Source organism: Melopsittacus undulatus, chromosome 9 (genome assembly GCF_012275295.1).
Source record: "Melopsittacus undulatus isolate bMelUnd1 chromosome 9, bMelUnd1.mat.Z, whole genome shotgun sequence".
Classification (NCBI taxonomy): Eukaryota; Metazoa; Chordata; class Aves; order Psittaciformes; family Psittaculidae; genus Melopsittacus; species Melopsittacus undulatus.
Window position 1 is genome coordinate 27070663 of NC_047535.1, and position 15861 is coordinate 27086523.

At 43.2% G+C, this 15861-nt stretch overlaps 1 protein-coding gene across 1 annotated transcript in view; it reads right to left on the reverse strand.

The window, feature by feature from the left end:
• Positions 1 to 15861, reverse strand: part of PTPRG (protein tyrosine phosphatase receptor type G) — a 405849-nt gene that overhangs the window by 80940 nt on the left and 309048 nt on the right. The window contains exons 10-12 of the mRNA XM_034065923.1: positions 4228 to 4412; positions 2126 to 2234; positions 308 to 357 (exon numbers count right to left, since the gene is read on the reverse strand). Coding sequence (XP_033921814.1) covers positions 308 to 357; positions 2126 to 2234; positions 4228 to 4412 — 344 coding nt within the window. The remainder of the gene's footprint in view (positions 1 to 307; positions 358 to 2125; positions 2235 to 4227; positions 4413 to 15861) is intronic.

A 15861-nucleotide genomic window follows, 5' to 3' on the forward strand; every position in this document is an offset into this window, starting at 1 on the left:
CAGGTCATCGTTAAGATTATAAATCCCCTCTAAATGGGTTGAATACATCTTTGGGAAGACTTCTTTACACTTAGTTCTCCACTGGTCAAAGCCTCTTGGGGCATGAAGCTAGAAAACCAAACCCCTTCCAGTAACTGAAGTTTCTTTATAAACATTTGTGGCAGGTCTGAACCACCTCCCCAGGAAAGCTGGGTGCAGGCGCAGATTACAACATCGTGCTGCCACCTGGTGGGAATGCCACCCCAAAATCACTGCTGCCCATTCATGCTCTGCACTGATTTATGGCCCACCATAAATATGGACTTACCACTCCTGTTTTCACAATTCTGGTCCCCTCGAAAATTCGAGTAGTGTTAGCTGAGAAATAAAGAACAACAGCGCATCAGTGGACCGGGAAGGGAGGCACTGGTAAAATTGCTTAATCAGTTGGTGAATATTGCTACCACAAAATGGGTATGTGGGTCTCCATAGTAAAAGTAACTCAAGCTCGTTTGGTGTTACTCACCTTACTTTGTACTTGTGTCTAAAGACAGATCCATTTCTCTTTAATTACTCAGGCCTGGCAATGCTGGTTTAAGTGCACTGTCAGGAAACACATGCTCTCCTTCAAACTCAAGCTGGATGAAATGTCCTGACTTGCACAGGAAGCAAGAGCAGCTGATGATACTACTTTTTTCTGCCCTTATGATAATATTATTTTTTATTGCAATTTATCTCAAGTACAACCATAAGCTTCTGAAGAACGTTTTGAAATCTCAAGTGGATTATTTTTCTAGGTTAAATCTTGGGTACAGCCAAAGATTAAAAGAGAGACATGAAGACATGGAAGACATGAAGAAATGGAAGGAAACCCAACATTTACTCCCACTGATGCATGTCTTCCACTGCTTCAAACACTGGCTAGAGTACCCAAAGAGTATCCAGCGAAACTGTTACTAATGATTTAGTCTAAAATGAAATTAAACAGGTATTGTGAACAAATTTCCAATAATTTTTTCCATTCTATTATCTACCAAGACAGGCCATAATCAGTAATATCCAAGTTTCTAACTTCTGTTTGGCACTTAAAATGAAGTCCAGAACACTGTGCTGAGATACTAAGAAGCTGAGAGCCACACAGGAGATGTTGCTTGGATAACACATTTTTTGTCCAATCCCTGTTCTCTCTGCAATGCTGCTAACCCTGTGGCATGACACCAGAACACAACAAAATTATGTCCACAGCTTGATGTCCTTCAGATGCTAAGTGCTAACAGAGCACGATTAAAACCTTCCCATTTACCAAATATCACACTGAAAAATGCCTCTACTATTTTGGTCCATATACAGCCTCTAACCCAAGTGACTCGACTCTTTGCTTCATCTTAAGGATTTAAATTTTTAACTCTCTGCTTGTTTTGTTCTTCCACTACCCATTCCAAGGGTAATCCATTTATAGATTTAAATAAATTGGAGTGGGAGGGAATGCTCTCAACAGAGGTGAATTTTGACCATCTTAATAAGGAAGTAGTAATAATTCTCAGGAGGGAACAAAACTTTGGCACTTAAAAAACTGGAAAACATCAAGTTCTTCTACCAAATCTCAGCTTTACCAGACTTCTCCAATAAACTGAAAAGGAAATCCATGACAAAGGACAGCTTAGCCTCCAGTTATTTTGCTTTCATTTACATAGGTATGTTTTGGAAATCACTGAGGTTGCGTGCATAGCAAAACCTGAACATCTCCACATGTGGTTGTCAAGGTAGGACTGATCTCCTTTCCTCTTTACATAAAACAGACACCGATCAGACTCACATTCTCCTATAGCTGTGCCTCTGATGCATAAGCAGCCTTTGATGAATTAACTTTAGAACACTATACCAACAAAAGCTCTGAATTCTCCTAAAACCTGACAAACTCCGTCAGCAGAGAGGCAGAATAGGCTTCCCTGTAGGCAAATGCAGGCAAACCCCCATCATTTCAAACAGGACTCTGACAAAGTCAATGTCTAGAATCCAAAATCAGCATTGTCTACATGCATTCAAACATCTTTTGAAACCATTCCACACCATATTTTGCACTCTGCAAAGAAAATGTTAAACAAACAAAGAGTCACTTAATGGAAAAATATGTGGGTTTTTTTACCTTGAAAGAGCATAGTCTGGCTAAAGTCACTACGCATTTCATTTCGGCAAACTGCTTGAACTCTGAACAGATAAAGGATGTCAGGTGAGACATGGCTAATGATGGCCTTCTGTTTAAAAAAAATAGATATTATTCAGTTTTTTACCCCCACAGAACTGTCCACGATCAGTTTGAAATATATAAAGCATTGTGCTAACACAGGACATTTATGTCATGTAAGACAAACTTATTTCTAAACAGGAATATTCACTGGTAAGCTGGAAGAGGGCAAGGCCAAAGTGATGCACCCAACCTCTGCTTACTCTGCCTATGAGAAAGAAGTGAGTATGTCCTACCTCTCCTCTCATGACAGTCTTCATGCATGGAAGTCTGCTTTCCTTAGAAAAGAATAAATCTCAAATCATTTGACCTCAGGAATTAAAATGAGATTCTTAGAGGTGGAGATCCAAGTCCCAAACATGGGATAAACCCAGATAAGTCATTGCATGTTCAAAGTGACTGTTTATTTTGCACAAACTGGCTATGGCAATTTGGTGTCAGTGGCCTGGTACAACATGATGGCTCAGCACACTGGGCTGGGATGTCCCTGCTTATTCTTAGACCTGAGACGCTGCCCTGCTGCCTTCCACACAGTCTTTTGTATTGCTTTACTCCTAAATAACATCACGATCATGTCTTGCAGCAGACAGCAGCAGTGGCTCTGTTGGTCTCTTGAAATATGAGTGATCTCTTTAGCAAAACACTGTCTAATTTGGTTTCCAGACAGGACATCCCAACTGTTTCTGCCAGAGCACTGAAAGCAAATTGCACCTTCCGCTGAGAGTTTCCTTCTCTTGCCCCTAAAATAGACTAAGCTGTCATTGCTTTCCTAACCTCCAAGCTCTGCTGAACAGCGCAGGGTCTCACTGCAATTTATTTCCAAGCTATCACTCCATCACACACCCTTCACTTCTAATTATTTCTTTTACATAAAACAGGACAATTTCACTGTGCCCACCTAATTTTTGCTGATTAAGGCTCTCCTCTCCTTATACCTGATTAATAAAAATCTCCCTTAAGAATGTGAAGTTATGACAAGAGAGAGGTTACAATACATCATAACCTTGGGTGCCTTTCAATAGATTCCTTTCTGATTTTGTGAGGCAGATCGTTCCCTAATGTGACCCAGATAACAATGTCTAGTGGGGAAATTGAAAATACAAATGGAAATGAAGTAAAAGAATCTTGATCTAAGGGAATAAGAGAAGTATTATTGTATAACTGATTGAATGGGCCTAGAGGACTGTGTATTTGAGAAAAAAACCCCAAACTATAACAGTCATTAGGAATAACACTCTGTGCTGCTGCATTTTTCATGTGCATATACAATTACTGATTTCATTATTCTAGAGGCTTTCTTTGATTAACAATAAACGGAGGCCTTTCAAATCCGAATGTGTCACTTTGATTTTATATGCAGAGAATGTTAAAGACCGGTACAATACTTGCTTCCACTTAGACAAGAATGACAAGCAGATCAAATCCTAAATGGAGAAGACAGATCGGTGTTTCCATCTGTTCTGGAACTGTCTCACTCTTCCCTCTTTTTCTCCTGCTGCCAGACATAAGCAGGGCTTGTACAGGGCTAGTCTGCAATGATCTTATAGCCCTGACCATGCATGTTGTACTGCTGGCAGCACTTGCTGCCAGAAACTGCTCCAAAGACTGCAAGGGGCTAGGCACAGTGAAAAGCCTGAGCCCAGGAACAGATCTGGGGGTATCAGACTTTCAGTGTGAAAAGCTGTGAGCTGAACACAAGCCAAAAGGTATTCAGAGCCCAACCGCTTCCTGAGCCAGCTGCTTCTCAGCAACAGTATATGAAAAACCGTCTGCAGATTTAGTCCTTTATGCACTCCCATAAACTATAAATTCACACTCCAGTGTTTTGGGTAGTCGTTAGGCAATGTTCAACGAAAGCTGAATGTTTTAATAGCAATTCGTTGTGAGCCAAACACTAGCCTGTCTATAAGGTAACAACTGCTTTCCTCCTCTATTCCTTCTACTGAGAAAAATAACAAAAAGTAGCTTGATACATATGTCTGGGGCTGATGCTGTGGTTTTACCAGGTCCTTGTCACTGTCCTTGGTGAAAGTCTTCTCCTTTTCATCTTCATTTTTAGTCCAGCTATATGAGATCATGTAGTTCATGATCGGAGGGTGGTAGATGGTTTCCGGCTGGTTCCAGGTTACAAGTAACGCTGTCCTGTTCACAGGCTGCACTTTCATGTTGACGGGGGGAGTGCTGCAAGCTAAAAAACAGAAGGAAAACACATGAAGTCTTTCTAAATATCCAAGAGAAAATAAACAGGAAGAACTGTGCCTTGCTTTAAGGAGCCAAGATTTTCTTTAATGCCCTTACCTACAGTAATAGCTTAGACTGCAATCCACTGAGACCAATGGGATTTAATACCACCTGCAGCTGCTTTCTGCTCTCCAGAGTAAAGGGAGCAAGAGAATCCCTTCTCTACAGGCAGGTTGCTTAGTTCTCGACTTATTTTCATTCCTGACATTTGCACACACACTTTAACTTGGTCACTTAAGAGCTCTGCAGTGGAACATTAAGAAGTCAAATCACCCTGAGCCCCAGCTTCCCTGATCCACAGTCTCCTGCTGTACAATGGAGGTAAATACTCCCTGTGTGTCTGCACACCCTGGAAATAACTGGAACCTCATTTTATAATAATAGCTTTGAGACCTCACTTGGGGTATTGTGTGCAGTTCTGGTGCCCTCAACATAAAAAGGACATGGAACTGTTGGAACAAGTCCAGAGGAGGCCACGAGGTTGATCAGGGGACTGATGCACCTCATGTATGAAGACAGGGTGAGAAAGTTGGGGCTGTTCAGCCCGGGAAGAGAAGACTGTGTAGAGACCTCATAGCAGCCTTCCAGTATTTGAAGGGGGGCCTACAGGGATGCTGGGGAGGGACTATTCATTAGGGATTGTAGTGACAAGACAAGGGGTAATGGGTTAAAACTGAAACAGGAGAAGTTTAGATTGGATATAAGGAAGAAATTCTTTACTGTAAGGTCAGTGAGGCAATGGAATGCCTGGAATGGGTTGCCCAAGGAAGTTGTGAATACTCCATCCCTGGTGGTGCTCAGGGCCAGGCTGGACGGAGTCTTGGGTGCCATGGTTTAGTGTGAGGTGTCCCTCCCCACGGCAGGGGGGTTGGTACCAGATGATCTTAAGGTCCTTTCCACCCCTAACTATTCTATGATTCTATGAAAATGTGACACTGTTGGATCAGGAAGTATTCTCCTCTTATCCTAGTATGTTTTTTGCACATAAGCACATCTTACTTTATTCTCCTCTATTTATTGTCCTTCATAGATTCTCAGCTGTTTGACAGTAACATATTACCAGCACAGAGAAGAGTGGCATCTGATGGCCATCTCCTTTTCATAACAGGGAGGGGAACCCTGCAGCCATCCTCCAAAATCAGCGCCTTCCACAAGTGTAAGTTGCTGGGGATGTCAGCATAGGAACAGCATAACCAGCAGGCAAAGACACAGCTTCTGTTTAATGCAGACATCAACCCCCAAACTTCTCCAGTGAAGACCAAGGCCAGGAACAAACCAGTCTTCACTTCAGGAGTAAGATGTGCCCAGCCCACTCCCAGCAGTTGAAGAAAACACTTTTCAAACCAGAGATGTAAAGGTCAGGGTACCGATGTAGAACACTAGATGGCACTCATAAGCTACCAAATAAATACATCACTTATGAAGAGTTCAGATTCTCTCCAAGCTTTAAAAATCATGTTTAAAATACACAATTCAGGACAGATTCTCACATTCTCTTTCCCAATATAAACTCTGAACCAAGAAAAATCACTTGATACTACACCTAAACACCTAAATGTGCCGTGGCAAAGGAACTGGTCTCTTCTGCCAGGGAAAGTCAAAGCGTCACCCAGCCCATCATGCTGACACTGTTTGCAGAATTATTTTTCCCAATAGGACCTTTCCATTTAAAGCCAACACATTCAGCTTATTTGTGCTCTGCAGGTATGTGACTGTGTGTATCTTGGGCCATTTCACTTCTGAAGAGTCTTGGCAGCACTGAAGGCGAGAAATGTCTGTTCCTATTGCTTGGACTTTGCAGGTTGGTCGTGTAGCTCTAATGTTACATTACTGAAATAGCTACAGCTCCTAAATAAAAATGACTAAATGCTGTAAACACCAGCATTACTAGTTCAATAGAAAAATACCTGTCAGATGCATTTGTGCAGTTATAACTCACATTTTGTGGCTAGCCTGAACAAGAGAACATCTATCGCAGAAATATGCTTGGGCAGGAAAGCTATTTGGTGTTTGCTCCTGCCATGAGCAGTGACAATCTTGGAGTTCTGCAATAGATCCTTCTGCTCAACCCACAAGGATGATCCAGCAAAGCAAACAAACCCTGCAGTACCTCACATCACTGACAAAATGAACATGAGTTTGTATTTACACTGAGTTTAAAGGAAGAAACCGGATTCTGCTGGCAAAGCTGCAAAGCCAGAAGCAACCTCAGTCTGCTGCCTGCAGACCCTTTCCCTGGTCTCTGCAGGGAGCATGGCATGAAGGTGTTGAGGACCCAGCCAAGAGAGCACACCTGAAAGTAGTCCTTGTTGTCACTGCTCACAGAGCTTCACTATCTTTGCTATGCCTCTCCATGCCCACCAATTTCTGCTGAGATAGCCAGATCAATTCTCAGACATCACTGTTTATTGATAACTGCACCAATAAATCATAACTGCCCCCTTTTTGAAGCTCTCTGTCAGCACAGAATTACCCTTCAAAATGCCAGGCCAGCCTTTATTGTTCCACCTAATCAAATCTGGCTGCACTTCACCCTGGCCCAGGGTGAAGGACTACCCAGACCTAAGTCTTACCCAGTCCTTGTCCTCCAGGAGGACATGCAGAGATTTATGTACTTAAAGTAATCATGAATCAAACAGTTCTAGAAATAATTCATCCAGGTAACCTTCATAAGAGACACAGAGATCTACCTTAATTGTAACACCCCTCTGAACCATGGCTAGCCAGATGCTCTTCAGACAAGGACCCCAAGCCACCCAAAGGAGAATGGACTGTCATGTCCTCTATTCCATGCCACTCTGCAGCCAGCTTTGATGCCTTTCAGAATAGCCAAGCAGAGGAAACAAGTGGGTATTTCCCAAGGGTAAATAGAGGACTCACAGGCTCAAAGTTTGGAGACCCTCTCTGATCCAATGAAGCCATGAGAAGTTTCAAGCATTTGAATGACCACGATGACTTTACTGGGACAAGTTCTGTGGAGGACAAACCTCATTCATAGCCAGCTAAAAGGAGCCACAGTTTACAATACTGCTATTTCACAGTAAATACTACACATTTTTCATGACTTAGTATGATTTTGTTCCAGTTACACCAAGGCACGTAGCAGTACCTGTTGTAATTAAGTAATAACCAACCTCTTCTGTTCAGCCACTTTTTTAACAGCTTATGAATGGGCAAAAAAAGAAATCTTTTCATAAAATGAAACACATGATTGCATTTATTTAACCCAACCTGCTCAGGACACAGTGGAATAAAACCCCATTTGATCCAATAATTCAATTTGATGATTTAATTAAAGTGATACATAATAACGCGGCAAACGTCTGAAAGGCAAGAAAAAAAAGTGCAATGATTTGACCATCTATAAAATAACTGGCATTTTCCAGAGATCTAATTTTCCTTTCAATAGTGCCTTGCATGCCTTGGATTCCTGAAAGAAGATCACAAGTATCACAGGCTCCTTGCTTGCTTTTCCTTTTAGATGCTACCGAACTTCCACTGATTTTGCAAGAAGTGCAGCTGAAGGACACACAGAAATGCAGAAAGAGGTTGGGACATGGAGGGAGAGGTTTGGATCCTCCTCTAAACCTAATCAGGACATGCTAAAGGGAAACACAAGCCTGTGCATTCATGATTGCTTGAGAAAACAAAAAACTGAAACCAACAACCTGCATAATTTCACATTGACATAGCATAGAACCATAGAATCATAGCATGGTTTGGGTTGGAAAGGACCTTAAGATCATTCATTCCCAGCCCCCTGCCATAGGCAGGGATGCCTCATCCTAGACCATGTCACCCAAGGCTCTGTCCAACCTGGTCTTGAACACTGCCAGGGATGGAGCATTCACCACTTTTCTGGGCAGCCTGGAGCAGGTGCCTCACCACCCTCACAGTAAAGAACTTCTGCCTTAGATCTAACCTGAACTTCCTCTGCATCTCAGCTGTTTTTAGAAACAAATATTACTAATGCTCTCTTCCAGGTTCTGATCCTAAACGATAATAATAATATTGATGGGGCTTTCAGGATGTCTGTGATGAGCAGATACATGGATTGGCCTTTGCATAGGTCCAGCAGGACACCAAAGCCATAATGTCCTGGCTAACAGACCATCTGTACCAGCTATCTTGGAAGCAGAAAAGCCTCACCAAGACCACAGAGAACTACATCTTGGAGGCACTCAGCAGCAGGTGTGTTTGCAGTACCATAGGTGCAGTACCATTGGTGCAGTACTGTGGGCATGCCTCATGGCAGGCAGTGATGCCCTGAGCATGGCAGAACTCAGACCTCTTGGAGTAAAATCCCCCCCTCACCCTTCTCTTGGGGAAGACGTGAACTGGGAACACAGCAAACAAGCTGGCTTATGGAAACTCATGGAGAAGTCCTGCAGAAGAGGGAGAGCTGGATCTGAAGAAAGCCCTCTGACCTGACTCATGGCAGCCTCAGCCAGCGTTTCCAGCTGTTGACCATGTGTAGGAGCTTGACACAGCCTTTTCTCTGCAGATCAGCCTGCTGTGGAAGACAGGGGACAAAGCCAGCATCTTGGCTAGCCTTGTCTTCCCGGGCTCACTCAAGCCTGGAGAAAACCTGCTTGCCACTCGCAGACAACTGCAGCATGCTAAGACAGTCCTAAGCGCTGGCCAGCCCAGCCATACAGCAGAGAATTATTTTCTTCATGTTAAAAACATTCCAATGGGCTGGAACAAACAAAATTAATTTAACAACTCTGCATTCATCTCTCCCATAATTTGATTTGTATGTTGTACTTGGCGACGTAACCTCCATGAGGCTTTCCTAACTGCAGGCTGATAAAGCTTAATCCAAAAGCTCCTGGCAGCTCCATTTCAGAGAGCTGAAAGACAAAAAGGGGGCTTATTGTTTTGCAGAAACTAACCAATGCTATTAAGTCACACCCATAAATGCAGAAAGGGCTTTGCAAGAGAACATTACAGCTTTTCCTCCTCTTTTTCAAGCAGCCTACATTGCTCTTTCAAAGACAGAAATGCAAAACCAGCCAAGCTTTCTGGGTTTCATCATGCTTTTTGCATATGCTACCTGTGGTTATAAAAAGAGGTATTTAGGGAAAGTCTGAAAGAGTGCAAGAACTGTATAGTCGGTTATTGCTCATATACCTTCTCCCTGTAAAACAGGTGCCTCATATGATGAATCCAGTTGCACTGGGCTCAGAGGGATTTATAAAATCCTCTAAAAATGGTCTAAGCTAGCTCTTCCATGCATAAAAATGTCACCACTTTAAAGGCAGTTATTTCTAGCTGTGCTATGCCCTCTTTTGGAAAATCCCACTCTCTCCCTGCTGCTGTGTGCCTCAGCGATGCTGTTCCTTGCCTCAGTACTGTGGGATACACATTGTGTGATGAAACCCTCACAATTTTCAGCACAGAAAAGCAACGTGCCAGTCCTGACCCTCGTGGTGAGATGGCCAGGGATCTTCTAAGGCAATTGGTATGTGAAGGGAGGAATATGTGGGCATCAGGATGTGCCCACTGCTTAGAGATAGCTGAAAGACAGGGATGAGGGTCTTGTCTTGCTCTGTGAGGAAGCTCCTGGCTGTAAGGCGACAGCCTACTATGGGGGTTTCATGACTTTCTTCCCTGCAAGGGCAAAACAAGCTAGTGGCCAGTCTCTTGGGTTAGAGAGGGTGTTTCTTTTCCCTCTGCCCCAGCACTGGGAAGGGCCAGTCTTGCAGGATGGATGGGTCACTTGCTGACCATAACAACACCCATCTCAGCCTCAAGTTTTCCATCTGATTTTGGAGTAGCCTGGAAACTGACATCCATGGCAGTGTTACTGGCAAAACAGTGCAGAGTTCACTCAGCCCTGCAGCCCCCTGCAGGAACCCAGCTGCAGACAAGACAAAAGTAATGCCACCAACAGAGAAGGGAAGAAAAATACTTTCAACTATAGATACAGCTACCCTGAAATGTGGAAATATGGGTTATACTGCACTGAGAAAACTCACAGTTGGTCTCAGTGCCATGCCAGCAGTGTCATGGTAAGGAAAGTGATACAGTGCCAGACTCAGCTACCTTACGTTGGCAAGACTCAGTGGAGATGCTTGGAAAGAGACTGATCCATAACTAACAACAGCATGCTCTGGGCTGTCTCATTCAATCTCAGAGTTCAGCAAGGGCTGCGCTCCCAAAGGATAATGAATAGACTACGAGGATCACATGCAGAGACAACACAGGCTTTAATACACAGAAAAGTGCTAGGAGGCATACTTACAATATTCCCCCCCCCCCTTTCTGCTTTTAATAAACATTTGCAACTTTTTTTTGCTTTGCTTTAGTGTATGTTGTTAACTTCTCAGAGTGCTTATAAATGGCATTATTATTACTATATAAGGATTATTGCTCTAAAGAGAAGTATGCATTTTTCCTTTCCTTTGCCTGCACTTCACCAGCAGGCAATGGCAGGCCCTGGAGCATGCCGTACACACAAATACTTGTGTTCACTGACTTCAATCCACAGGCCGAATGTAGCTAGGAGACAGGCTGTTTATCTTCTCTGCTCCTACCTTCCACTATGCTTCAAACCTTCTAAAGTGAAGGACAAACCTTCTAAAGTGAGGGACACTGACAGACCCTACACTTGTTTTTTGCCCTGGGGAATAAACTGGTACGTGGGGCACTTCTGATGGAGGGGGTCTGACCAAGCTGGGTTCTGTGCTCTGCTGCCTGCCCATTTCTCGAGGTGAACACACAACCAACATTTGGATTCATTCCTGCATGGCTTGTTTTCTAGCAATTGAGTACCTGTGACATCACAGCAGCAGACCCTGTATTACTGAAAGGCCTGGACTGTGTGTTTTGCTGTGTTTGAGCCCAAATATTTCATATATTTCACAAACACTGTTTCTACAGCTGTGGCCTGAATCCTCAGTGGGTGCAGATCAGCCTTGCACCATCAGATGCCATGCTGGGCTCAACTGATGCCCACCAAGGATCTGCCCTGCAAGCCTGGTGTTTGTACTGCACACATACACGTGGCCATGCAGAGGGTGACTTGTGTTTAAAATGTACACCTGTGTCCTTATTTATACAGTGCTTCTGATGCAGCATGTGTAATCACATCCAGTGGCACATGCTACATCAACAGGGGAAGAAAAGAGGATTTCCTGCCAGAAGGACATGGATTTGCCATGTTAGCCAGTAATTCTGTAGGCCAAACAGCTGGAGCAGCAAGTAGGCAGTGCAGAAAGGAATTCCCTGCAGGTGTAAATGGAACAAATCATCAAGCTCCCTTACAAGTGCTCAGCTCTTCCAGCTTTAGTGACAGCTGTGAACATAAACCATACTTAACCTTTCATACTGAATTCCTCTTGCTCTTTTGGTTTGGGCCCTTTATAATATCTAAACAGGTGCAAGCTATCACTTATTGTTTGTTAATAAATGTATTAATAAATCTATGTCTGCTACGTACAGGCACTACTCACATTACGACCACATGGAAGTTACTAGAGGTGAAAACAGAACCCTGCAGAACAGAGCCCCTAGGAGGGGAAGCATGAGACCTATGTCAGGTATACCCAAGCACATCTTTTTGTACCTGATTCCCCTTCAGAATGGGTCAGGTTTTTTCCTGAAATCTTTTGCCTTCCACCTGACTCATCTGAGGCTCTTTGCAAGGCAACAGCCTGGCCTCTCCTGCTTTTGCATGACGTACTCCAAGACAGCTGCATACACAATGACCCAGTGCTGCAAAGCAAGACACAGAAGAGGTGGAAGGGATGAGATATGCCGAAGAAGCACACTGATTTCTGCCTAAAATGTGATTACACCATGTACTCAAGGTGCACATCCAGAGACCAGTGCAGCAATAGGTGAGTACATATACTTGGGAGTGCCTCAGCATAGTGGCAGCCGGGCAGGTCTGCAGTGCAGAGATGATGCAGGGCAAGCAATTAGCAGCACAATGTTACCATCCTCATATGCAACCTTTTGCACTGAGCCCGTCTGCTGAGCCAACAGCAATCCTAATGATGATACATAGATCCATCTGCCCCAGCACACTGTAGTAGGGTGCTGACTTGATTAAAGGGGAATGCAATTAGGAAAGGACAGTCTTCGGAACAAAGTGAAATCAAAAAGGGAAGTAGGAGAAGTACAGTTACCCAAGGAAACTGGGAAGGACTTGTTAATGGAATGGTTTGGGTTGGAAGGGGCCTTAAAGCTCACCCAGTTCCAAACACCTGCCACTGGCAGGGGCACCTTCCACTAGAGCAGCTTGCTCCAAGCCCCTGTGTCCAACCTGGCCTTGAGCACTTCCAGGGATGGGGCAGCCACAGCTGCTCTGGGCACTGTGTGCTCGTGCTTCAGCACCCTCACAGTAAATCTATAAGGTAACCTATGAAGAAATCTTCCAAGGTTCTTCCAAAGGACAAGAATAATCAACTGCAATGGTGAACATTTTGTAGATTAACTAAAAAAGGTTCTTCCTCATTTTCATTTTCCCCAAGATATTTAAAGAAAATAACCAGCTATCATTCTGGTTTAGTAATCCCAAGTTAAGATTTCAATCATGTATCATTTTGAATTTAAATTTACTATGCTGTTGCTTTGGACAGATTCCACTTAATGCCACAGAGTATTTTGTGGTCATTTAGGTTTGACTAAAATACATAAGTACATTCAGCAAGAGTAGAAGAACTTTTCTGCCTAACACTCCCTTTGGCCTCCCAGAGAGAACCCGAGGGCATGAAGAGGCTGCAAAGCTGTTTTGAGAGAGTTCTCATAAAACACGGGCATTTAGAAAGCAAAAACAAATTACTGGAAGTAATAACAGAGGCTATAAATGAGACAAATAACTTGTTCTCATTGAAAAACACTGCCACCAATGCTCTAAACTATTTGCCTCAAAATGATGATGTAAATGCACAGCATCTCTGGAGCTTTGGATACTGCTGCAGTGGAGGTGCACACCAACACCACGCAGGCAGTACTTTTGTGGGAGGCCTTAGTTTAATTTCTAACATCAGGAGCCGTGAAACAGTGAATAAGAACTAAATTGCTTTGCTTGAGCAGTGCTGTACCTTTGACCGCAAGTCGATAGCTGGAGCCATGCCTCCAGTGTATAGCACACAGGAGGGAAAATCAAGTATCTTCTATCTATGTTTTAGCAACATCCAGTTACAAGGACTTCCAAACTGTAGCATTACTACATAAAAAAGAACAGAAAGGAAAATGATTGCTCATGAACTACGAGAGAAATCTCCCCGCTGTTTAATTTAGAGTCCAAAGCTAAGTAACTTTTATTAAAGTGAATTTATGAGTGCTCATTATTTAACTTAGTCTAGGATCAAAATTAAATATAGGTGCTGGTTTTAGCTGGGGTAGAGTTAATTTTCTTCATAGTAGCTGTGTTTTGGCTTTTTGCTGAAACAGGGTTGATAATTCACGGATGTTTTAGTTATTGTTGAGCAGAACTTACACAGAGTTAGGTCCTTTTCCGCCTCTCATCCCATCAGGGAGGAGGCTGGGGGTGCACAAGGAGTCAGGAAGGGACACAGCCAGGAGAGCTGACCCCAACTGACCCAAGGTGTATTCCAGGCCATAGGGTGTCATGCTCACTGTATAGAGCTGGGGGAAAAAGGAAGGGAGGACATTCAAAGTGATGGTGGTGCCTTCCCAAGTCACCATTAGGTGTGATGGAGCCCTGCTTTCCCAGGGGTAGCTGAACACCTGCCTGACCATGGCAAGTGAATGAATTCCTTGTTTTGCTTTGTTTGCATGTGCAGTTTTTGCTTTACCCATTAAACTGACTTTATCACAACTCATGAGTTTTCTCACTTTTACCATTCTGATTCTTTCCCCATCCCACCAGTGGGAGTAAGCAAGTGGCTGCGTGGGGCTCAGTAGCTGGCTGGAGTTAAACCATGATAAGATAGTACTTTGAGGTGAATTCCCACTGATGGGAAACAACATCATTTGAGACTCCAGCAAAGAGTAATCAGACACCTTTGGGGAAGTAATCAGACATCTGTGAAAGAAAACTCTAGCTGTCAAGAGCCCTTCATGTGGGATACTTGTTTAAGTGTTGTAAGGCTTGCAGAACATTTAATGAGAAAGAAAGTTTAAAGGGTTGGGGTTTCTTTCAGCATTAAAAAACACAGAGCAAGAAACAACATTTGATGGTCCTAATCAGCCGCAAAATAAAATAGGCAAATATTGTTGCACATAAGGTACTTCCCAAAACAAGGAAATGAAACACCTTTTCCTCCTGAGTTTCCATGCCTACACCTTTACTGAAGCAGGTAATGTTTTGTAAATACATCTCTGCTTGATGGGACAACATGTGAAAGTAGTAGGGAACATGCAGACTCAGGCCGTTGAACTGGATGGACTTTTTAATATAAGAACTCTATTTGTCCCTGTAGAGCAATGCACACTATTAAGCTGATAAATAATTAGCAATCCCTCTAGCATAGCTGCTTGCAAGCAGGCCATGAAAAGGCAGGAGCATGATATGCAATGTGACAGAGAAACAGAGTCCTGAGCCACAGAGGACAGGCCACAGAAATAGTAGGCAATTTTAACCAAGATGGTCATGTGTAGAAAATCAAACACTGTCACTGATACAGTATCTGATGATTATTTTATAAATACATTCTGGTTTAATATGTCTGTACAGAGAACCTCTAACTTTTCAAACTTTATATAAATCAGTATTGTAACACTGGTGAGCCCTCTTGTTAGCTTTTCAAGCCCTGATGATCTGTGTGATTTAACAGCTTGATCCAGTGTATACCTTGAATCTCTGAAAGTTTCATCTTCTTAATAAATATTATGGAATCACAGAATCGTTAGGGCTGGAAAGGACCTTAAGATCATCCAGTTCCAACCTCTTGCCATGGACAGGGATGCCTCACACTAGACCATGTCACCCAAGATGCCATCCAACCCGGCCTTGAACGCTGCAAGGGATGGAGCATTTAGCACTTCTCTGGGCAGCCTGCTCCAGCGCCTCACCACCCTCACAGTGACAAACTTCTAACCTGAACTTCCCCTGTCTAAGTTTGAACCCATACTGTTGTATGATGGTTTATTATCAACCAGTTGCTACAGTTACACAGCTGAACAGTATTTATCCTGAATGGTATATTTCAGAAATTAGGTATTTAAAGATGATCTCTCTGGTCTCTTGAAACGGCTCCAGTGTCAACTTAAGAATTAAGCTCCACTCGTGGGGTCTGATTCAGTCTCATGTGTATGCTTTTATTTCAGTCATACAAGCAGTCCTCAAGAGAACTGTTTGAAATCAGCTTTTGCCAACAGGAGGAAGGAATGAGATAATGAAATTAAAGAAATTGGTTGTTGCTAAGTACTAACACAAAAGGAAAACTGGAGTTTTTACTCCCCAGTGGAAAATCAGCCCT